The sequence below is a fragment of the Amphibalanus amphitrite genome, unplaced genomic scaffold (genome assembly GCF_019059575.1).
Source record: "Amphibalanus amphitrite isolate SeventyFive unplaced genomic scaffold, NRLGWU_Aamphi_draft 000272F_arrow, whole genome shotgun sequence".
NCBI lineage: Eukaryota > Metazoa > Arthropoda > Thecostraca > Balanomorpha > Balanidae > Amphibalanus > Amphibalanus amphitrite.
The window spans coordinates 10,735-34,895 of record NW_024881767.1 but is presented as its reverse complement, the minus strand read 5'-3'; the positions used below and the strand labels follow the sequence as shown (position 1 = coordinate 34,895).

The 24,161-nt window shown below is 56.4% G+C and overlaps 1 protein-coding gene across 1 annotated transcript; it reads right to left on the bottom strand.

The window, feature by feature from the left end:
* Positions 1-13,640: 13,640 nt before the first annotated feature.
* Positions 13,641-20,724, bottom strand: LOC122387044 (uncharacterized protein K02A2.6-like). The gene is made up of 2 exons (XM_043376843.1): positions 17,175-20,724; positions 13,641-13,780 (listed from the first exon to the last, which is right to left on the bottom strand). Exons 1-2 carry the CDS (start codon positions 20,722-20,724, stop codon positions 13,641-13,643), a joined length of 3,690 nt encoding a protein of 1,229 aa, XP_043232778.1.
* Between the last annotated feature and the right edge of the window lie 3,437 nt (positions 20,725-24,161).

Below are 24,161 nucleotides of genomic sequence, written 5' to 3'. Positions count from 1 at the left end.
AGGAAAGGTTGAACGTAAGTAATATAGAGAGATAGAAGCATTCCTTTAGGTATGTGTTTTGCTATTGGGTATAAAGGGCCCATAGAACGATTAAATTTTAGAAGGACGTCATTAATGTGTGTGTGAAAGCGTAGATCTGTGGATAGTGTGAGGCCGAGATGTTTATGGTCATTTACTATTGGAATGGGGTTACCGCCGAAAGTAAGGGTTGGTCGATTAGTTTGTTGTCGATGTGAGAAAGTTTGTTGTGTGGTTTTCGTTGCATTGAATGTTATAGCCCATGTTTGTCCGTAGTTGTGTATGATGTCTAGGTCTTTCTGTAGTGTCGTTTGTGCGTCCTGAAAGTTGTCAGTTGGAGAGTAAGACGAGTATAAAGAACAGTCATCGGCATAAAAAAGCATTTTGTTTGTGGTTTTGTCACATAGTCCGTTTAAATATAAAATCGCCAGAAGTGGCCCTAAAACCGATCCTTGCGGTACCCCAGCGTCAAGTGTCAGTGTCTGTGATGTAATATTATTAATGTCAACTGTCTGCTGTCGGTCCGTCAGATAAGATTCAAGCCACGTCAGTAAGTTGTCCGTTATTCCAAACTCCTTTTTACACTTAATAAGAAGACCCTTGTGCCAAATCTTTTCAAAATATCGAGAAATGTCTAAGTATATTGTGGTGAAGTCGCGTCCGTTGTCGAGAGATTTGTACAGTAAGTCTGTCATGTATGTAAGTTGCAGTTGAGTGTTGTGTCCTGGTCGGTATCCACTTTGTCTGTCGGTTAGAAGCGAAAATTCAGTAATGTGTTGATATATATGAGCGAATATAATTTTTCTCAAAAACTTTTGATATGCACGGAAGTAAACTGATTGGGCGATAATTATTTAATTCAGACGGAGTTCCCTTTCGCTTAAATATTGGTCGAACTTTAGCCTTTTTCCAAGATGTGGGGTATATTCCGGTGGTGAGAGATTTGTTAAAAAGTTGTGTCAAAGGTTCGTAAATCAGTAATGCTGTCATTTTTAAAATTTTCGTAGGCAATCTGTCTGAACCACAAGCTTTATTAGCGTCTAAGCTGTTCAGGGTTCGAAGGACTTCACCAGGGGTGATGTCAATGCTGCTGAGAGTGGGTACTGGTTCAGTGTTTCTTGCTGTGTATGTTTGAAGCTGTGCAATGTGTGCGTTTGTGATGTCAAGTTGTGTTTGTGAGGCAAAGTATGTATTCAGCATGGTGGCTTTGTCAGTGTCAGTTGTCGCTGTTGTGCCATCGTGTTGTATGAGTGTCGGTATGGAATGGTTTTGTTTATGACCTGTTATGTCTCTTAAAATTTTATGATATTTGTGAGGGTCGTGTTTGTTCTGAAGTAGAAGTGATACTTTATTTTTTACATGTTCGTCGTAAAGTTGTCTATTCAAATTTGTCACGAAGTTGCGTTGGGTTTTCCATTTTACCCACGCTTGTTTGTCGGTTTTTCGTTTTCGGGCAGCATTAAATAAACGTTCACGTTTCCTAATTTCCTTCAAAAGTTCTGGTGTCACCCAAGGTTTGTCATGTCTTCGTTTGCTTTGTTTTATCGGTATGCACTCTTTGGCTGCGTCAATTATACGGTTAGTAAAATCAGTCGCTGCGTCATCAGTGTCCTTGTTAAGAATTGTTGTCCAGTCTGTTTGTTGTAAAATGTGTGTTAATTTATCGGCGTCTGTATTTGCATAGTCCCAGTACTCGGTTACATATTTGTCATCATTCCTTTCTCCCTGGATTGATAGCGTCACAAATACAGGAAAGTGGTCAAGTGTTGAAAATGAAGAGAGAAGTCCGCTATCAATGATAAATTTAGTATTGGATGTAAAAAAGAGGTCTCGTAGGTTGTATGTGTCATTTTCAATGCGCGTAGGTTGGTCGATGAGTTGCGTTAGTCCAATGGTGTCAGTTGCGTCTCTTAATTTTCGGTCGAAAGCTGTCAGTCCACTATGTTGATAGGTATCTGGAGGGAGGAATAGGTTGCCAACATTTAAGTCGCCTGTCAATAATACATTTTGGGAGTAGAGATGTGCACGAGTCACACTGTCGGTTAGTCTGTCTATAAACTCTTCTTGTCGATGTGCTGTAATATTGGGTGGGAGATAGATTGAGCACAGTAAAAATGTAGAGTCTTTTGTTTTTATTTTTATCCAAATCTACTCTTCACCAGGCAATTCGAGTGAGGAAATCCTGGAAAATGTAAGTGAGCTGTGAATGTATACTGCCGTGCCTCCTCCGTGTCTGTCTCTGTGTCTTGTAATGGGTGGATGAAAATTGTCAATAGTATAAAGGTTCGGGTTAATTGAGTCGTCCAATTTAGTTTCAGTGAGTGCGAGAATTGTGATTTTATTAACGTCGACAAAATTTGTTAGCTCTTGGACCTTGCCAGTGGCCGTTATACTGTTTATATTTACATGGGCTATCGTAATATTATTCGATAATTTCTTGTTATTTATTGGCCCAGGGTTCGATTCAATTCCTCCGATAATCAAAAGAATACGCATGTCTGGAGGATAATTAAATAGTTTAAATGATGCATGATTTGACACAGAATCGGGAGAGAATTGGGTAAGGTTGAAGCGGGTTTTGGGAAGCGTTGGGGGAGAGGAGAGGAGGGGAGAGGCGGCCTGAGCGTGTGCTAGAGGGCGGCGGGGCGTCCACCGCGGTCCGGACGAAAGAGAGGAGGAGCAAACGTACAGAGATACACTATGCAATTGGGTCAGGGGATCAATGAAGCTGACGGAGAACAAAGTAGTATAACAACGTTTCAGAGAAAGAAAGGGAAAATAGGACCGGGATGAGGGATGTTCCGCAGTCGGACGGTGGCCCGGCGCAGGGACAAAAGTCACAGGTGGGGCGGGCCGAGCGCCCGGGTCGTTGGGCGGGCGGCCAATCGCGAAGCTCGCAAGTAGTTGGAATAGATATATGATAAACTAGTATGCAGATACAACCAAATCATAAATAAATATACGGGGAACAAAAATACAGCGGTCGAGGACTTAACGCACTCGTTATCAATCACGGACATCAAAATCATCGAACGGACACAGTCGTTATCAATCAATGACTAAACCAATCAATCGACCTGTCATCGAAACCAGACACCTCGACACAAAATAAGAGGGAAAAACACACTCTTCAACCTACCATCTGAGTTAACTGAAATTAACTGGGTCAAACTGACCGAAAAACAGACACGAAGCGAGTTACTTGCCGCAGCACTCGGAATAACTTACTAACTACATATCATCCGGGTAAGTATATTGATATAGAAGCGCCCTGAGCGGGCGACCTGACGCTCAGTGAAAGCAGTGGACATCAACAGTCAAGTTCAAGTACCGCGGCACTTCACAACATTCATTGTTTACTTTTTCTTTACTTTGTCTGCTCGGGTTTTGCGGGTTTTACCGACCCGCTTCCCGTGCTTACCTCCAGCGGCGGCAGTCTCACCGTCGTCCGTTACCGGCTGGGACGGCTCAGCGGCATCGCTCAGCGAAGTCGACGGCGTCCCCATGGACTCCGGAGCGGGCGAAGCAGGTGATGCCTCCAGCTCGGGCGACTCGGTCGACGTCTCCTCACTCGATTCGACCGCGTCAGTCGCGGCTCCTGGCTCACCTACCGTCGCCGGTGCAGCCTCAGCAGACACCTCAGACACTGATGGTTGCGCGCTCGTCTCGATCATTTCACTCGCGGCCGGGGCAGTCGCGGCTCCAGCCCCGGCTACTGGCACGTCCGGCCGGACGGCTGCAGCCACGGGCGAGCGAGCGGCCGCGCTCACCGGCACCGGCGCGGGGCTGACTGACCCGGTCACGGCCGCGTCACCCTCCGCCGGCCGGCGCGCAGCGGCGGGTTCAGGCACCCGCGCGATGGGGGCACGCCCCGCTCCCGGTGCAGGTGCGGCGGCGACTCCGGTCTGTTGAAGAGCGCTCCGGATGTCTGGGTCGTCTCCGACGACATCTCGGAGGCCGGTGAGTGAGTTGATCTTCGTCGTCGGTCCACCTTCCCTCGTGCGTACCTTTATCACACAGTTGTTTGTCCAAGCCGAGTGCAGCTTGCCTTTTCTGCGCAGCTGACGAGCTACGAAGAGGATGAGCTGGTTCCTCTTCGTCAGGTTCTCGGCGATGTATGTGTTCGCCAGGACTTGCTGCGTCAGGATCGGGTGCTGCTGCACTCTCCCGGCCCTCAGGTTCGTCCTGGCCTCCAGCAGCTCCTGGCGCTTGTTGAACGCCACAAACTTGGCGATTATCTGTCGCGGTCTGTCTTGTCTCGGCGGACCGACCCTGTGCGAGCGGTCCAGATCCGCCACTGTCACGGTGACCCCGGCGGCCTTGGCTAGGTCAATCACCAGATCGTCGGTGCTCTCCCGCGCAGACTCGGGCAGGCCGGTGATCATGAGCGAATTCCGCCGGGAATACTGCTCGAGGCTGTCGACGTCGTTCTGAGCGGCAGACAGCTGGGCTCGGAGCTGCTCGATCTCCCGGTCACGAGTCTGGAGGGCCTCCGCCACACACTGGCTGATGATCGGCGCCAGCAGCTTCTCGCGGAGACGAGCAATAAAGCCCTCATCTTCAAAGCACTGGGCGACAGAGTTTTTAATATCGTCCTGATGCATAGCTATAAGCGAGCTATGCGACTGACCACCCGCCACCAATCACTCGCTATCCACGGCTGGCAGCTCTCGCCAGACCACTATCACCGCGCGGAGCACAGCACTGAGCGGTCGGGGTCGTGACCTCGCGCGGGGCCGCGGCAGCGCTCCGACCCGGGCGGCGGTCAGTCGCAGACTGGGACCGCGACAAAGGGGACAGTTTACTGACCAGTCTGACCCGGCGACAGAGGAGACAGTTTACCGGTCTGACCCAAGAACCAAGGGGACAGATTACTGACCGGTTTGGGACCGCAATAAAGGGGACGGTTTACTGACCGACCGACGACCAAGGGACAGTTTGTTATGTTTTGGTTCGTTTCAAGTGAAAGAGCACACAATTAATGGCGATTTATTTACTGCGATACGTTCAGGCCGAAAAAATGTCCGAGAAGATAACAAGTATGGCGAGCGCCGCGCCTAGTCGCCCGCGCCAGCTCTGCCGCTCGGCGCGCAGTCAGCTGGCGGCGGCAGAGGCGCTCACAGGCATGTAGCCGGGGCGGCCAGCGGTGGCGGCGGCAGGGGCGCGCGCAGGCGCGGCCAGCAGCCGTGCGGGGGTTGGACCATAACACAACACCTCCCCCCCAAGACGATCACATCGTCTTCACTTCAAAGCGCCACAGCGGACCCTCCGGGGTCCGGGCGCACAAGGCCACCGCAGCGCGGTGCAAACGGCGGCGCCTGCGCTCTCTTCCGCGGCGTCTCGGGCGCTTCTTGCAGCGGACGCGCCCGCCGTCGCGCGGGGAGGTCCGCGGCAGGCGTCGCTCCGGTGTCGGTGGCGGCCACGGGTCGCGGTCAGCGGCGGCTCTGGTCACCCCTGGACTCGGGGCCACGAGCGGCGGCAGACGCGAGTCGCACTCCGTATCCCGCTCAGCGAGCATAGCTGCGACGGCAGCTGCGTGAAGCGGGTCCTCATCCACCACCTCGACCGAGTGGAGGGTGGTGTCACCGAGGTTCGTGTCACCGCGCCGATCGGACTTGTCACCGGCGGACACGCATCCCTGCGGCGTACGGAGGAGCGCGGCGGCGTGAGCCGCCACCATTTGTGCGGGCGGGTCTCCGTCCCCACTCCGTACTGGCAGGCCTCCCGCCGGCGGCGGCGAGGCTCCGTAGGCGTCAGCCAGCTCGGTAGGCTGCGCCGCATGACTACAGCCGGCTTGGCCGGTGCCCGCCGGCGGCGGCGACTCGGCGGTGCTGGCGGCTGGGCCTCCATCCGTGTTTCGAGTTGGCATGCCTCCCGCCGGCGGCGGCGAGGCTCCGTAGACATCAGTAGTCTCACTCAGCTCGATGGGCTGTGCCGCACAACAGTCGGCTTGGCTGGTGTCCCCCGGCAGCGGCGACACGGCGTAGCCGGCGGCTGTACCTCCGTCCCTGGTCCGCATGGGTAGGCCTCCCGCCGGCGGCGGCGAGGCTCCGTAAGCTGCAGCCGGCCTGGTAGGCTGCGCCGCGGTACACCCGGTCCGGACGGTGTCCGCCGGCGGCGACGACACAGCGGTGCCGGCAGCTACGCCTCGGCCCGTGCTCAGCGTTTGTAGGCCTCCCGCCGGCGGCGGCGAGGCTCCGTAAGCTACAGCCGCTGCATCCGGGCCTGCAGGCTGCACCGCAGTGGCCCCGGGTTGGCCCGTGTCCGCCGGCGGCGGCAACACGGCGTCACCAGCGGCTTCGTTTCCGTGGCTGGTCCGCGTTGGAAGGCTTCCCGTCGGCGACGGCGAAGCTCCGTGGGCGTCAGCCGGCTCTGTAGGCTGCGCCGCGGTACATCCAGCTCGGTCCGTGTCCGCCTGCGGCGGTGACACGCCGGGGGCTGCCTCCATGGTCTGTGCCGGCCAGCCTCCCGCCGGCGGCGGGCAGGCTCCGCGCGCGCCAGCCGGCTCGGTGGGCTGCGCCGCGGTACGGCCGGTGCGGTCCGTGTCCGCCTGCGGCGGTGACACGCCGGGGGCTGCCTCCATGGTCTGCGCCGGCCAGCCTCCCGCCGGCGGCGGGCAGGCTCCGCGCGCGCCAGCCGGCTCGGTGGGCTGCGCCGCGGTACGGCCGGCTCCTCGGCCCGTGTCTGCCGGCGGCACCGACACGGCGGCGCCGGTGGCTACCGATGGGCCTCCCGCCGGCGGCGGCGAGGCTCCGTGCACTCGGTCCGTGCTCCAAGTTGGGATGCCTCCCGCCGGCGGCGGCGAGGCTCCGTAGGCGTCCGTAGCTCCGTCCGGCTCTGTGGGCTGCGCTGCAGTACTCCCGGTGCGGCCCGTGTCCGCCTGCGGCGGCAACACGGCGGTGCCGGCGGCTACCGTTACTGGCGCCACCACCGGCGAGTCGCGTACTCTCGTCACTGCAGAGGTCGCCACTGGACGATCGGCCGCGGCGGTGGCCCTCTCGTGGCACACTACCTCAAAATGTCCTGGTTCGCCACACGCACGACAGATGGCGCCAGCGGCGCGACACGTGTCTCCGCCGGCGTGCTGGCGACGGCCACAGGTAGGGCAACGCTCAAGAAACTGACGATTGGTGGCGGCGGCGGCATGGGCGACACTCGGCCGACTGCGGTCCCTCTTGTAGGCCGACAGGTGGGCCACGAAATGTCCCTTGGTGCCGCAGAGGTCTGGGCACGTGACACGGGCACCCCACGTTGCCCCCACTGTCACGGCGTGTCTGAGCGTCGACTCAGAGTCCTCCAGCCTGCTCACCGCTCCTGTCTCACTGTCGCGCACACTGCACTCGGCACGGGCCTTGCACGTCGAGGCCGACTTCGCTTGCGGGGCCGGAGTCGCCGACGCCGGCAGGCAGACAGTCCGGCGGGCGGCGGCAGCTGGTCCAACGGATCCATCAGCGCCTCGCTCAGCCCCCGACTCTGACACTCCGGCCGTCGTGCCCGTCCCGGTCCCGGCGGAGGGCTCTCTGTACAGCAGCCTCTCCAAACGCTCCAGGCGCTTGTCGGCCTCGGCGGCTCTCTCCGTCTGCCTCTCCAGCAGCGCCGTCAGTTCTTGAATCAAAATTTTCTTCATCGCGCTGTAAGCTGCTCAGTCACGTAATTACAAAACCGACCGCGCCATGTTATGTTTTGGTTCGTTTCAAGTGAAAGAGCACACAATTAATGGGAAACGCGATTTATTTACTGCGATACGTTCAGGCCGAAAAAATGTCCGAGAAGATAACAAGTATGGCGAGCGCCGCGCCTAGTCGCCCGCGCCAGCTCTGCCGCTCGGCGCGCAGTCAGCTGGCGGCGGCAGAGGCGCTCACAGGCATGTAGCCGGGGCGGCCAGCGGTGGCGGCGGCAGGGGCGCGCGCAGGCGCGGCCAGCAGCCGTGCGGGGGTTGGACCATAACACAACACAGTTAACCGACCAGTCTGGGACCGCGACAAAGGGGACAGTTTACCGGTCTGGCCCAGGGACAAGGGGGACGGTTTACTGACCGGTCTGACCCATGAGCGGCAAAGGGGCGGGACGGTGCTGTGAGGTCATACCCATCTCAGGCGAGTCGCATGACAAAGAGGCGGTCCCCCATAAGCATTATCGAGTAAACTGGCGGCTTGACAGTCACTGCCACTGCAGCATTGCATATCTGCATAGTGAGATAGCCGCTTCATTTCACAAATGGACGCCATGTCTACTGCAGCAAATACTTGGCTGTTGATTGTTGAAAGAAGACTAAGACTTTTGACGACAAAGTCAAACTTCAAAGTCTGGATTTTTGGGTCTGCTTGCATCTGTTTTTATCGCATCGTTCCACAGCACCATTTTTATGTTGAGTCTGTGGTCTGCTCCAGAACATGTCTCAAAATCTCATTTTTGTGACATTGCGATGTTTCGAATTGCGCTCCATTTTAAATCACTGCACGTCTCGCCGTCCGTTTGACAGACCGAGCCGCCCGAGCTCTCCCTTCTGGCGACATGTGTAGGTGGAGCGAACGGACGGAGATGGATCAGATGGCGCTGTGTTCGCTCCGGCACTGACCAGCGATCGCACAGACCTCAATACGGTGACAAGTGACGATGTAGCCGCATCGCATCTTACTGTAGCGATGAACGCATTTGCCGATATTGAGTGTTATGGCTTTTGTGACTCAGTGGTTTTGATTAAAAAGCGTTCTTGCCAGATAAAGGGAGAAAAGAAACTGCTTCCTTATCCAACAGCTAATTTTTCAAAGAGGTAATTGATTTACCTAGCTGGAAGGTAAAAGCTTACTTTGCTGAGAAAACTTTGTTGATAGAATTAATCCAGCGTACGCTTGAAATCTAGAGAGTTTATCTCAACACTTTCTTAATTGAAACCACCCGATTCTATAAAACCGTTTCATTCATGTGGACGATAAAGGCTCGAGCCAAACAGCCGAGTAGCCGATTGAGAAGTTTTATCACCGGCATTATCCATATTTGATTTACGGTAAACAAAAGTGATTTATCTGTTTGCCGATAGAGTTGATGTATATTTATGTAAAATTAATTGTTCTGTTCTGTTGGAAAATAATGGTCTTGAGTCATTGACTTCTCAGTTGTACGTACGTACAGCTTTCGATCCGTTGGCCAGGCTTACCTAATACCTATGCTTTTGATGGTTAGGCGCTGGCTATTGACTACCCATTGAATTTGATAACATATGAAATGAATCCGCTAGCATTTATGATATTCATGTGCGCTTATTATTGGCATTTACTATTATTGGCAGCACAAGCTAGGCATTGGCAGCACAAGCACAAGTTACGCCTGTGATGTAGGCTGTGCCGCACCGCATTGCTGCGATTCAGCTCAACAGATGCCAGCATACGCTACGGCTGTGATGCATGCTGCACCGCAATGTCGCGCCTGGAACGAAGGCTGTAGTGCATCACATAGCCTTCCATCTCCGCTCAACAGATGGCAGCACATGTCACGCCTGGAACATAGACTGTACCGCAATACATAGCTTTCAGTTCCGCTCAATAGATGGCAGCACACGCTACGCCTGGAATGTATGCTGTACCGCATTACATATTCGTCAGCTCCGCTCAACAGATGGCAGCACACGTCGCGCCTGGAGCATATGCTGTACCGCATCACACGTTTTCCTCAGGCCTGGCGCAACGCGTCGAAAATGTCATAGATACCGCTCCAGACACCGGCCCTCCCCGCTGACCATTCCCCATTATCTGTCCTCTGGGACGGTTGCCGACCCTGATCATCCCCATTATCCTTCCTCTGGGTCCACCGCCGACCCGTATCGGCCCTCCATTCTCCGTCTGCCGCGTGGGCCGTGGTGGGGGACGTGACCGGTTCGCGCGGCACTGGGTGGGATTTCTGAGTGGTCGGCGGCGGTCGGCAGCACGCTCCACAGGTATACCTGACGCTGGCGGCGGTCGTTAGAGACGACACAGCAGTGCCACCCGAGGGCCATCTCCGCGCCGGTCGAGAGGCGACGGAGAGCGCCGAAATGGCTCGGCACGGGGAGAGAAACCGGCCGCGACCGCCGCCGGCGTCCAGCGTTCACCCCGCCAGACCGCTGCCGCAAACATTAATCTTTTCATCGATTGGGTCCCCGGTCTAATGTATTACGTCTATAAAGTGCAGACCGGGGGGGGGGAGTGTCGCCGAGCGGGCAGACGACATCCATTGCGGGAGTCGATATACCTGATGTGAGACTCGATCTGTCGCCGCGACCCGCCATTATCGGAGAAGGAGAAGGGAGGAGAGCGTTCTCCAACAGACAATCCCACTGATGTTCGACGATAAGGAAATATATAACTGCACCGGCGCGGCGGAGACGATTGACGAATGACGCAGGGTGGATGGTGTTCACTGTTCCTAAGCGCTATTCGTTCATTTCATAATACAAATTGAAAACGTATGTGAATATGGCCTACGCATGGCCTAAGTGAGTGCCATCTGTTGCCTCTGGTATCTTTTTAGTTCATCCCCAACAGTTCGTCGGCTGATTGATGTTGCTCTCACCCCTCTCAGTGTCCCCTCTCTCAATCTCCCTCTCTCCTTCCCTAGCCATCTCCAATACCCAAAGAGCGTCTACTACCTACACGGCCGGGGACCTGTTCGGGCCACCGGCCGCGGCGGCGATTCAATCTAGTCGCCGGCCGGTCCGTCTAATGCGGTATGATTTATGAGCCGCGCCGACGGGCCAATTTGGCCCTGATGGCGCTCTGTTCCGCATAGAGGGCCAGTATCGGCCGCGACGCGCGGAATATCTGCGTCCGCACCGCCGGCCGCGCGTCCATTCCGCGTGTATTAGAGAACAGAGGCGCGCCGACTGCCGGGACAGAGATATCTGAGCGGCCAATAGAACGGACAAACGGCTCATTGTCACAGCCGCAGGCGGCCTGCAGTAGATAGTCGGCCTTATGGAATCAATCTGCGGCCGCTTAATTCATCGCTCCGGGCAACAGCTGCGTTTGTGGTGAGACATTTAGTACACATGTCACTTTCTGGGGCTCTCAGGAGAGTTATAAGTTGTGTGCAAGGGAAACAAAATGTTCTAAACCATCTGCAGGAGAATGAAGAAATGTATTTGCTGCGCGCGACCAACGGTGGTGAGCGGCAAAGCTTTTCTCTGTCCGCGGGCGCAAACTGTTCTAAACCATCTGCAGGGGAATGAAGAAAAGAAGTTAAGCGGTTATTTTGAATCGAGAGAGTAGGATGCAGTAGATACTGGAAGTACAGTACAGTAAGATACTGCATCTCCACATCTTTCTCTTTTCCTCTTTCTCTCTCTTTCTCATTCCTCTCTCTCTCTCTCTCTCTCTCTCTCTCTCTCTCTCTCTCTCTCTCTCTCTCTCTCTCTCTCTCTCTCTCTCTCTCTCTCTCTCTCTCTCTCTCTCTCTCTCTCTCTCTCTCTCTCTCTCTCTCTCTCTCTCTCTCTCTCTCGTCGTTCATTCATGTCTTGCATGCATGCCAAAACTCCAAAAATAGCCGTCCATAGCGACAATATTTGCCCTGATGGGATCGCCAAATCGATTTGGCACGGGCTATCGGCTCCAAATTAGCCTTGTTCGGCCGCCCGAGAAATTTATGGTAATGTCCAGATGATCGACGTGATGGATTCATAATCGGCCATGATGACATCATCAGAGGACGCCATCTTGCGTCATCTGAGGGCCCGGCCGGCTGCCTTTCCTCCCAGGGGAGTGCTGGATTATGCACGGCCCGCAGATTTGGCCGGAGAGACGGTCCATAGACTGGCCCAGATAGAGGCGGAGGTCGCAGTCGCCGACAGCTGCACTCTTTCAGGCGGCAGGAAAAGCGGCTTCGGTGGCGAGAGGCTCATCGAAATGCAGCTCATACCAGACGACTGAATGGAATCGCCGGTATTTGATTCTCTGAGATCAAATATCCGCTGGATAGGCGCCAATGGGCTGGGTGGCGGTTCAGTGGTTTGAATGAACCATTATATTCTGCTCTCGACTGTCTGGTCTTGCGTGTCATATTTGTGTAGGCAATTCGACACAATTAATGGTCGATACCCAAGCACCAATACCCAAACGATTAACCTCAAACGCCTTCTTACTCAGGCTTATTGTATTATCTTAGCACAGGAGGGAAGATTCAAGCTTTCGGTGTTTGAGTTGCCGATGTAATTATACGGAACATTCCCTTCGCGACGTTTGGATTACAGACACAACGTGCTATATCTTATTCATTTTAGCATTGCGAATGGCAGTAATTTTACCTGCTTGCATCATTTGCCCTTTCCTTCCAGCCACCAGTCCACTGTGTCTCCGATGTTCCTGTTTTCAGCCTCATATGTTTCAGCCTGTTCAGTCTCCAGTCGTTGTGTGCTATTGAGTCGCAGCCTGCTGTTGTGTCATGTTGTATCCTCCCTCCATTAAACGGTCCAGTCGGCGTGTGCTGATATATCTGACAGCGGCTGCAGCTAACCACTCAGCAGCGGCCAGCAAGCGTATCTAACCGTTCAGCGGCGACACTGTCACGCGTCGGCTGGGCTTTCTCATTCGATTGGGTGGAAACGTGCCAGGCATAGCTGTCGTTCCGAAATTGACTTGCCAATGAAGACTTACCGGATCAAAGCCTCGGCCCAACAAGCTGATGTCTGGCAAAAACGTTCCGTGAATTGGATCCAGCGAATACTGAATTAGATTCGGAGAATGCTGAATGTTGATGCTCTCGGGCGGGTGATGGCGTTTATTCATCGCCTTTGTCACCGAACAAAGCCATTTTGGTGACAAAGCTGCTGCATTGAAAAGTTTCCTTCGGCAAACAAATTTCCGTATTCAAATTTATTTGATGCAGCCGCTGTAAAACGCTTAAGATAATTTGCATAAAAGTGCACAATAAGTTATGGGCACATTTCTTATTCGACATCGACAAGACAATGTCCTAATGACTGGGTAAGGTGTTAGACAATTGTAGCGTATTTGGTCCGTACACTGTACCTTGTGTGTTTGTGGAAGAATAAGGGCAGCCTGTAGGTATTTACCGTTACCCCCTGAGTCTGGGAATAGATTGACGACTGGACCCATGTGCTTATAGTCGCACCTCCTGTGTCTGTACTGATAGGAGGAGTGAGACAGTCCGTACCGGTACCCCCCCCCCCCGACTATGTAGTCGCACCCCTGTCCTTCCCGCAGGGGTGAGACAGTCGGACCGGCACCCCCTGTGTCTCCGCCGGCAGGGGTGAGACAGTCGTGCCGGCACCCCCTGTGTCTCCGGCAGGGGTGAAACAGTCGGACCGGCACCCCCTGTGTCTCCGGCAGGGGTGAGACAGTCGGACCGGCACCCCCTGTGTCTCCGGCAGGGGTGAGACAGTCGGACCGGACCGGCACCCCCTGTGTCTCCGCCGGCAGGGGTGAGACAGTCGTGCCGGCACCCCCTGTGTCTCCAGCAGGGGGGAGACAGTCGGACCGGCACCCCCTGTGTCTCCAGCAGGGGGGAGACAGTCGGACCGGTACCCCCTGTGTCTCCGGCAGGGGTGAGACAGTCGGACCGGCACCCCCTGTGTCTCCGGCAGGGGTGAGACAGTCGGACCGGTGCCGTCGGCCGGCGCGCAGGAAGCGGCCTCACTCGCTGGCCGGAACCGCCGCCGGCCGGCCGCGCAGAGCCCGTCCGGCGCGTCGGAGAGCGCTGCTGCCTGTGCAGGGGGTCAGGGCCGCCGCCTGGAGCAGTCCGAACGCTGCCGCGCCGGAGAGCACGGACAACTCTGGGGGACGGAGCACCACCCAGGGGCAGACGGGACCGTGAGAGGACAGAGACAGGGAGAGCGTGAGAGGACAGAGACAGGCGGGATGCGTGCTGGGACTGAGGTTTCCAGTGGCGGTGCGACTGAAGCTGCAGGACAGACCGCGTGGCGCCTCGGCCGGTCGGAGGAGGACTGCTGATATCTTCCAACCGCCGACGGTGAAGAACAGGTAATGTGTTTTAAGATTAACGAGTCGTGGACACGCAGACTAATCACTGTATGTTAAACGGCACCCGTTAGAGTGACGTTTTTGTGATTATATGCCTAATTGACATGGTTGTCATTAACTAAGGTCACAATGGTGTCCTGTGACGTTTGCCCTGACATTTGCAAATGACTGACAAATGTCACAGTCTCTGAACCGTGGTGACAATTAAATGTCAGCATGTGACCTGTTCTTATTTTTATTGATCAAAGGATTTTGAATGGCTGTATTTCGGGATCTGACACTGGATCGGGAACATGACCTTTCAATACCGTTGAGCTTCCCAAACGTCTGGTGTAACCGTCTGATAGGGGTCTCCAGTCTGGCCATTTGCTGCTAATAGGGAGGTTCGGTGCCCAGTTTCGGCACTGATTGGCTGTTGGTGGCGAGGTTTTCGGTACTAACAGGCTGTGGTCTCTCAGCGGAGCTCGGGTCCTGCGCGGCTGGCTGTAGTTATATACGGGAGGGTGGGCTGACAGAGGGTCAGTCGGGTCGGCGTCCATTGGCTCCGTGTTATCGTGACAGAGATGGAGGCGGTCCCGCGGCCGTGTCGACAGTTACGATATCATCTGCCCCCGGTGGGCGGCAGCGGCGGTCAATACTGAGCACCGGCGCGGACGGAGAGACTGTCCACGACAGAGACCCTGCTAATAGCTGAGACACTGTCCACGACAGAGACACTACTACACCTTTTTTCATTGCGAGTCGGCATAGATTCAATTGACCGTAACTATAGGCGGCCCAGTTCGGTAAATGAGCATTGTGTTAGACTTACTTTGGACTGTACGACAGTTTTCATTTCGTTAGTTTATCCGCTGTTTATTTTCGAACGGTGTCACAGTATATATCGACAAGGGCATTTGATATCGACACTGACAATAGATTTAGTCTTAGTTCACTCAATTTAGTCGCTTCTCGATTGAATTAGGCAATACAAAATGGATTTCGTTAATGGATAATTTGATTTTTATTTGCATTTGATTTTTTTGTAGGACAATGAAAATATGAAACATGTTTTGTTTTGTTGATAAACTATGCTGAAGTAGCAAACTGACCACGTGGCGTATCTATATCATTTACACTTGAACCTCTACTGGTTCCCGGTAGGCTAGGTGACCTCAAGCCAGGTCAGTGTGCTTGCTTCATTCGGTATCAAGATGCCGAGACGCCGCCATTCCGTTTGTGCCGCGGACCGCGAGCGAATCATCCAAGCGTACCGTGATGGCAACGATTACGTCGCTGTGGCCCGCCAGTTGAGCGTAAAGAGGACGACCGCCTGGTCCATCGTGGCAAAGTGGATGCGTATTCGCCGTTCTTGAACCCCATTGATAACTGTTTCTCTGTCTACAAAGCAGACCTGAAGCAGCGTCTTGGACAGGTGCAGGGTATACGCTGGACGATCGCGGCACGGCTCTGGCGGCAGGACACCGTGGCATCGGAACGTGGAGGAGCGCCATCCTGGAGGAGCTGGCGGATCAAGCGATGGCTGCCATCACCCAGGAGAAGGTGGCAGCTGGTTATCAACACGCCAGCGCGTTCATCGGCGCCTGTCTGGCCAGAGAGGACACCTGGGCCGAGTGACCGCACCGGCGCGGCGACAACTGGCGGCGGCGGAGTGGTCGGTTATGTGCACTGATTGTGCTGCTTGTGTTCATTGTTATTGCAGTGTCACGTAATGTTTTTTATGTGGCATGGCCATTGGCCATACACAAATGAAAGTTTGTTTATCATGTTGCTTTTTTACCAGAGGCATTTCAAGCTGATGACCCATTACTGTGGATTAAATTGATTCGTTAACTGCTTGTATTTATTTGTTTTAAAATGTTGAAGTACACACACATAAATAAAGTTCTACTTGTATTGAAACCAAATTGTGTTGTATCGTGCAATGAGACTAAAAAGCAATTCTATGGTGTTTTATGAACGTGATAACAATCCATTATCTGCGTATATTCGTAGAGACAGGCCGCGAGGACAATCAAACCAAATTCAGTTATGGGTATGTCGATTATGAACGCTCAACTCATACATATTGATTATATGTATACGATGAAGTTTGATATAATCGTAAACGAAATTAAAAGACCTTTGTCAAAATTGATTTGTTCTAGCGCCGCCCCTTCGTTTCAGTGGCGGCCTCGGTCGTCCGCTCGCGAACCCGGTGCGACACTAGGGACTCAACGGGCAGTCTGTATTCTATCAACGCGCGGTCGTACACGCACACCTGCTTCCGCGGCCGGCGGCCGGCGACTGCCTTTCAAGGCCAGCTGGCTGATCGGCGGCGGCTGGCCGCCGCAAGGGCGCGCTCAGCTCCGCTTCCGGGGGGGGGGGCGGTATCACGACACCACACCTCACCCCCCGTCACTAGATCACAAACACCGATCTAACCGCCAAAGATGTGAAACATAAACACAATGAACGCGTGATCTCCGGCGATCTCCAGTCTAACAGGACAGGACAGAAAGACGCGAATCGAACAAAGACGCGAATCGAACAATCGAGAATCGAATCGAATCGAATCGAACACACGCTATAGTTCTTCAATGTAGCGCCTCGGAGGAGCCGCTCGGCGCGTCGAGTGACGCGGCACAGTTAACTCAGCGTGGCGATCCGCTCGACCCGCTGGTCCCGCCGTCACTCCAGGCCGCGCCGCGGCCGACTCGTTCAGCGCCGCGCGCTCTGCTGTCGTCCCATCTCGGGTCGGTCCGCGGCTGGGCTCCTCTGCCGCCGTTCCGTCCCGGGACCCACCGGCGCTGTCCGCTGCGGGCGCAGCACCGGTCCAGTGTGCCGCCCCGGCGCCGGCTGACCTCCCGGCTGCGGCGCCGTCCGTGCCCGCTGCAGCTCTGGCCTCAGGTGAGTCCGACGCTGCGGCTCCCGCCGGCCTCTCGGCTGCTGTGCCGGAAGGCCGCTCCGCTCCAGCGCCGATCACGCGAGCCCGCTCCGGCTGAGAAGCACCGTTGCTCCGGCTGATCGCGCCGCTGCTGCTGACGCCGCTGCCCTCCCCTCCGTCTCGACCGACGGAGGGCGGCCAGTAGCGATCGGACGCGAGTGCTGCCGCGTCCGCTCTGCCGCGGTCCTCGGCAGGCGCCGTGCTGTCAGCGGCGGCCGACAACAGCTGATCACAGTGCCGTGACCACGACCCGCCTCTACCGACGTCGACTTCGTAGGAAACGGGCCCAGTGCGTGTGACGATCCGACCGCGCACCCACTTCTGTGGCCCGGAGTAGCAGCGAACCCAGACGTCGGCGCCGACCGCAAACGCTCTGGCGCGTCCGCCGGCTGCCGTCTGCTGTCGCTCCGCGCTGTCCCGCAGCGCGTCCTCGGCGGTCGGAACGAGCAGATTCAGCCGCGTGCGGATGTTGCGGCCCAACAGCACCTCCGCTGGGGTCCGTCCCGTGCTGGCATGCGGTGTGGCCCTGTACGCCATCAGAACTCGGGCGAGCGCCAGTTCCATGCCTCCGCTGTCGTCTGCTGCCAGAGTCGCCTTCAGTGAGTTTTTTAGCGAGCCGACCGCTCGCTCCGCCATCCCATTAGACGATGGGTGATGGGGCGCCACTCTGACATGTCGGATCCCGTTAGAGCTGGCGAACTGGGCGAATTCCTGGCTCGTGAACTGTGGGCCATTGTCCGTTACCAGCACCAGCGGTAGTCCGAGACGAGCAAAAACCGTCCTCATCACCGCTACGGTCCGCTCGGACGTGGTCGTCTTCATTGGGATCATTTCAGCCCACTTGGAGAAACTATCCACCATCACCAGGAACCAGGTGCCCTTCAGAGGTCCGGCAAAATCGGCATGCACCCGCTGCCAGGGTCCCTGAGCGGGTTCCCAGGGGTGCCGCTCCGCGTGCGGCGGCGCCGCTCGCTTCGACTCGCAGGCTGGACAGCCCCGAGCGAGCGCCTCCAGTTCAGCGTCCAGCCCCGGCCACCAGACAAACCGACGAGCAAGTTGCTTCATCTTCGTGCAGCCGCTGTGTCCCTCGTGTAGCTGCTGCTTCACACGATCTTGCAAAGCCCTCGGCACCACCACACGGCCGCCCCAGAGCACGCAGTCTGCGTCCGTCGACAGCTCGTCCGCTCGATGCTTGTACGGCGTCAGCTCGGCGTCCATCATCCCCGGCCAGCCGGACCGCACCGCAGCCAGTACGCGACCCAGCACCGGATCCGTGCGCGTGGCCGCTGCGATAGCCCTGGCCGAGAGGCATGGTCCCTGCTCCTGCACGACGAACATGACGCCTCCTCCGCCGTACTCAGCCTCTTCCTCCGCCGCCTCCCGCTCCTCCGCCGGACTGCTCACCGGCAGACGGGACAGCGTGTCCGCCGCTCTCATGTCTCCGGAGCGCCGCAGCTCCACTTCATACTGATACGCCGCCAGTTGAAGCGCGTACCGCTGCATACGAGCTGCCGCGAGGGTGGGCAGATCCCTGTCCGGGCTGACGATCCGCGACAGCGTGCGGTTGTCCACTACCAGGGTGAACCGCCTGCCCATCAGGTACTGGTGGAAGCGCCGTATTCCGAATGACACGGCCGCAGCTTCCTTCTCTACCTGCGCGTACTTCCGCTCAGTCTGCGTTAGAGTACGAGACGCGTACTGTACCGGCTTCTCCAGTCCATCAGCCGTCACCTGCATCAGTACCGCGCCGAGTCCCGTCTCACTGGCGTCCGTCACCAGCCGCACCGGTCGGTCAGGATCGAACCGCACCAGCACTGGGGCTGATGACAGCATTGTCTTCACCTTCTTCACTGCCGCCGCGCACTGCTCCGTCCACTGCCACTTCACTCCTTTCTTTAGCAGCGCATACAAAGGTGTTAGTACGGTAGCCAGTCCCGGCAGGATCCGCTGATAGTAGCTCACCGTGCCGATCAGCGACTTCAGCGCCTGCTGGTTCACCGGGTCTGGCGCCTGCAGGATCGACTCCGTCTTCCCTGCCAGCGGACGGAGCGCGTCCGCCGACAGACGCCACCCGAGGTAGGTCACCTCCGGCACATTGAAGCTGCACTTCTCTCGCCTCAGGCGGATGCCGTTCTCCTCCATCCTAGTCAGGGTCGCGTCCAGCCGTTCCAGCAGCTCCTCCTCCGTGTCAGCCCACACCAGCACATCGTCCATGTAGCTGACAGTGCCGGGCAGTCCCGCCGTGATCTGATCCATCACGGACTGGTACAGTGCCCCACAGACAGAGATGCCATACGGCAGTCTGTTCATCCTGTAATCACCTCTGTGTGTCGTCACCGTGGTCGCATTCTTGCTGTTCTCGTCCAATTCCACCTGCAGATAGGCGCTCCTGCAGTCCAGCTTTGCAAACCGTTTCCCCCGGACGCCGGAGAACAGCTCATCGGCCGTCCGCATCGGGTACTTGGTCTGCTCCAGCTGAGGGTTGACAGTCAGCCTGTAGTCTGCGCAGATGCGGACGCCATTCTGCGTCGGGATGACCACCAGCGGTGTCCCCCAGCCGCTCCCTGGTGGCACCTTCTCTGCCACGCCCTGCTCCTCCCACCGGTCCAGTTCGCGGTCCACCGCCTCCTGCAGGGCGAACGGCACCGGACGCGCCCGTCGGTACACCGGCTTGGCGTCCGACTTCAGCCGCAGTCCCACCTTGATCGGGATGCGTCCCAGCTCCTCGTTGAAGACCGCCGAGTGCCTCTCCAGCACGCCTTCGAGCGTCCGCGCCGGCTGCACGCGGCATACCCGAGCCGGTGACGTCATTAGATCAAGCGCCTGCAGCCACTCGCGTCCCATCAGCGGGCGGTGGGGTCCAAAACCGGTCACCACCAGCCGCAGACGGGTCGCGGATCTGTCCGACGCCGTGACACTGACCAGCGCCTCCCCTCTCAAGGGAATGACCTGACCTGTGAACGAGGTCAGGCGTAGGTCACACGGGTCCAGCAGCTGCAGAAGCCCCCGCTGCCGCGCTGTCTCCGCGCTCACCAGCGACACCGGGCTCCCCGTGTCCACGACCATGGCCAGCTGCTGGCCGTTCACCGTCACCGTCTTCATTTCCGGCTCCGCGGCGCTGGCTTCGACTGTGTTCACCAGCCACGCGTCGCCGTCGCCGTCCGTCTGCTCCTCCTCCGCAGCCACCAGCCGCACCCGCCGCTGCGGACATGCCGCCTTCAGGTGCCCGGTGGAGCCACACTTAAAGCACCGCCGCTGCCTGACCGGGCCGTCACTGCTCGTCCTGTCCGGCGCGCCAGCCTGACCTCGTGCGCCGGTCGTTCCCACGCGCCCGCCGCTGACCGCTTGGCCAGCTGGACGGTGGCTGTCGCGCGCACGGTGGCTGTCGCGTGCACGCGGCACGGCTCCGGCCGCTGGACAGTCGCGCTGCCAATGTCCGGTCGACCCGCACCGGAAACAGGCGCCTGGGTGCCCAGCCGGCCGGCCGGTCTCCGGTCGCTGCGACAGCCGCAGCGCCTGAACTGTGTCCGCGGCCATCGCTGCCGGCGCTGGCACTCCCCCCAGCTGAGCCGTCAAATCCAGCACGTCCTGATGCGCGCGAGCCGTCTTCCTGATGTCCTGAAGGGTCAGGTCGGTTCCCTTCAGAGCTGCCTCCCGGACCAGCCTCCGCTGCAGCTCGCCACTGCTGCCCAGAACGCAGCGGTCTCGCAGCTGCTGGTCGATTTCCGCTGTCGTATATCCACAACGCATCACCTGAGTGCGCAGCCTGCCCAGGAAACCCTCCAGGTTCTCATCAGCCTCCATTGTCATTTTCTCAAATTTTCCCCGCTCTGCCACAACATTTCTTACCGGAACCAGGTATCGAGTCAGTTTCCCTTTCAGACGGACGAACTCGTCGACCTGACCATCCTCCGTCTCGTCGGGCAGGGACTCGCTTATGTCCGCTATATCTGGGCCAACCAGATGCAGCAACATTGCGCATTGTCGTGCCGTTCCTTGTACGTTGACAGCCACCATGTAACGTTCCAGCCCTCGCAACCATTTTTCAAAATCGCTGCCCGGCTGGTACGGTGCCGCCGCCATCGGCTGCATTCCCAGCAGCTCCATCCCGCTGCCGGGTGCCGAACAGCTGATCGTCCGCCGCGGCCGCCGGACCAGGCCCAACGAACCGAGCCTGAGCGGTTACCGCGCGCTTCCCCGGCCAACCAGCGGACTCGTCGCAGCCAGCACCTCCGGACGGCTTACTTCCGCTCACCTGAGCCAATCAGCGGGCCCGACACAGCCAGCTGATCCGGTCGACCAATCAGAGGCTTCAGTGTCAGCCGCTATCGCCAGGCTCACTTCCGCGCCGAATGCGCCGCACAAAATCGGGAGAAATAAAAATAACGGCCCTACTGGCGAGCGAAATGCAATGCAGGCAGAAACAAAAAGTACTAGCTACTACACTAAGCACTAAGCACTCCGTTACAAAACACTTCCCTCCGGCTCCGTTAGCACGCCCCCGCGACGTACATAACGTTACAACATGGCCGCCGCCGACCAGCCCGGCGCCCATCAATCACCGTGACCGCCGGCATCCCCGTGCTTACACCACACGCCTCGGCTCCGTCACTGACTGTCCAGTTCGCTTGCCGGATCACCGCCACTCGTTTACCCGAGCGCTGCCGACTCACCGCGAACTCCGGCCCGTAGAACTCCCCGAGCCGCCGCCATTTTCCGGTCTTGAAATCCACACTTCGCTTCCAGCCTCCCATCTCATCCTCGTCGCCAAGTTTGTTCTAGCGCCGCCCCTTCGTTTCAGTGGCGGCCTCGGTCGTCCGCTCGCGAACCCGGTGCGACACTAGGGACTCAACGGGCAGTCTGTATTCTATCAACGCGCGGTCGTACACGCACACCTGCTTCCGCGGCCGGCGGCCGGCGACTGCCTTTCAAGGCCAGCTGGCTGATCGGCGGCGGCTGGCCGCCGCAAGGGCGCGCTCAGCTCCGCTTCCGGGGGGGGGGGGGGCGGTATCACGACACCACATGATTCACGCCGGTCTATATCAGATGGACGTTGTCATATTCAGTGCGCTATGTCTAAATCCACTGAACAGTGTCGAAGTTGTGTACACTGCCTATTTTCAATGCCCCTTATCGTGAAGGCGCGTTGTGTCGATGAGAGGCGCGCAAATGTCGAAAGACCACGCCTGTTGCCGGCTTAAATGAAAGAAGTCTATATGACCTGCACAGATGCCGACTCGCAATGAAAAAAGGTGTAGTAGCTGAGACACTGTCCACGACAGAGACAGCGTCAGAGAGACGACAGAGACATGACATAGAAACGGAAAAGAGACGATGTTATGAAAGAGCTACGACATTATGACAGAGACACTGCTCATGACAGAGACACGTCAGAGATGGCAGAGACATGAAAGAAACATGACAGATACATGGCAGAAATACAACAAAGACGTAGCAGATGCATGACAGAGACAAGGGATTATTGCAGAGAGACGGGTTCATGACAGATAAATTTCCCACGGCGAAGACATTACAGACATGCAGATGAAAATAAGATAGACATATGAGGCTCTGTGCGCCACAGAGGCATTTCCCAAGACAAGAATACAATAGCGCCGTCCACCGACTTCTGTCACGTACAGAGAAACGGCACCACGGCGGAGATACTAATGAGCGATGACGGACGATACACTGGCAGACAGAGCGTTAACAGCGACAGACAGCGCGGCCGGTATAACAGGCGGCCCCCGGCTCCGCGGCTGGCAGACTATAAAACTGACAGCATCAGAGAACAATCAGACAGGCAGTCGACGGTCGATATATGGTCCGACTGTAATACGCATTTACGTGCTCCTGTTTCAAGGGAGGCATCCTTATGCTGATGTTGACAGGTCATCAGTATGTAGGCATATCTGTCGTCATAGAATATTAACTCGGAATGACGGAGCTACTCTATTTGACTCTATGCTAGTAACTAATATGCTTGACTATAAGCGGTTTAGTGTATATTTTTCTGAAATAGAAAAATTAAATGGAGCAATAACGCATCCGAAGGGATATTTCATAAATATGTTTAGGTAACTATGTTAATTTTCACGGATGCGACGCTGCAGCGCACATTAAATCAATGCTCCTTATGTCATGACAAATTTAGGCTGTTCGGACGGGGAAGCCGGAAGGAATAGCGTTAGCTCTCCATTACCTAGCTATGGGCTTCGGTAACGGCTCGTCGGCCGGGCTGTTTGATAAAATTAGACGGGATACACGGCGGTGAGCTCATTTGCAGGTAACGGAGCGACCGGCTAACGGAGCGCCGGTGTCTGCCGCGATGGGAGCCCGGTCTCGGGGGATATTACCGGAGCACACAGGGAGAGGCGGCCGTATCGGGGAGTCTGCCGGTCGGGAACGGGCGACTGGCCGCACAGTGCAGCGGTATAGCACAGCCGTGCGGCGCATCAGCAGCCGTGTAGCGAAGCATTATGGCCTATTACCACAGCCGTTTATGTATTTATGCATAACGAGGCCGATTCGAGCAGCTGCACACAGAAAAATATTAACACCGTTAGCGGTGTAATTGCACAGTGCATATCTGAGCACTTGAGGAAAGTTAATTTAGTCCCTTCCCCGCTTAAATTACTCGCGCTTCTAAATGAACACCAGGAAGAAGGTAATAGAACACTGTTAGGAGGGTTGGGTGTTTTGCTACATGTAGTAAAACACCCAACCCTCCTAACAGTGTTCTATTACCTTCTTCCTGGTGTTCATTTAGAAGCGCGAGTAATTTAACCCTCGCCGGCCGAGGGGGGGGGGGCGGGTGCCGCCCCCCCATAGGGTTTTTTCGCGATAGCTCCGAACACGCTAGCGATAGAGAGCTGAAACTTGGCATACCTGACCTTTGATCCAAGCCGCATCTTTTGACACCAACCGCATTTTTGGGTCAGGTCAGGTCACTGACCTATGACGTCATAAGTGAACCTCTGCACGGTCTTCAGATGTCGCAACTTCGCAACGCCCTCACTGCCAGAGGAGATGTCACAGGGAAATGAAACTTGCAGGATCTAGTATCCATTATGAGTCCCACAACTTGTATATCTCGGATTTTTCCTAAAGGTCATATGAGGTCAGGTCATTTTCGTGACCTCACCATTATAAGTCAATGGGGAAAAATTCAAACTGCGATTCTGGCGCCGGGAACGATCTCCAACTATCTCAAGCACACAGAATCGTGATTTGATGCACTCCTTGCA

What these genes read in the sequence shown, in the direction of transcription:
- LOC122387044 (XM_043376843.1), bottom strand. Translation starts at nt 20,724, where the DNA reads ATGACAATGGAGGCTGATGAGAACCTGGAGGGTTTCCTGGGCAGGCTG. An exon ending in TTCCTACGAAGTCGACGTCG is followed by an intron (nt 13,781 to 17,174) that starts GTAGAGGCGGGT and finishes TCCGTCCCCCAG; the next exon opens with AGTTGTCCGTGCTCTCCGGC.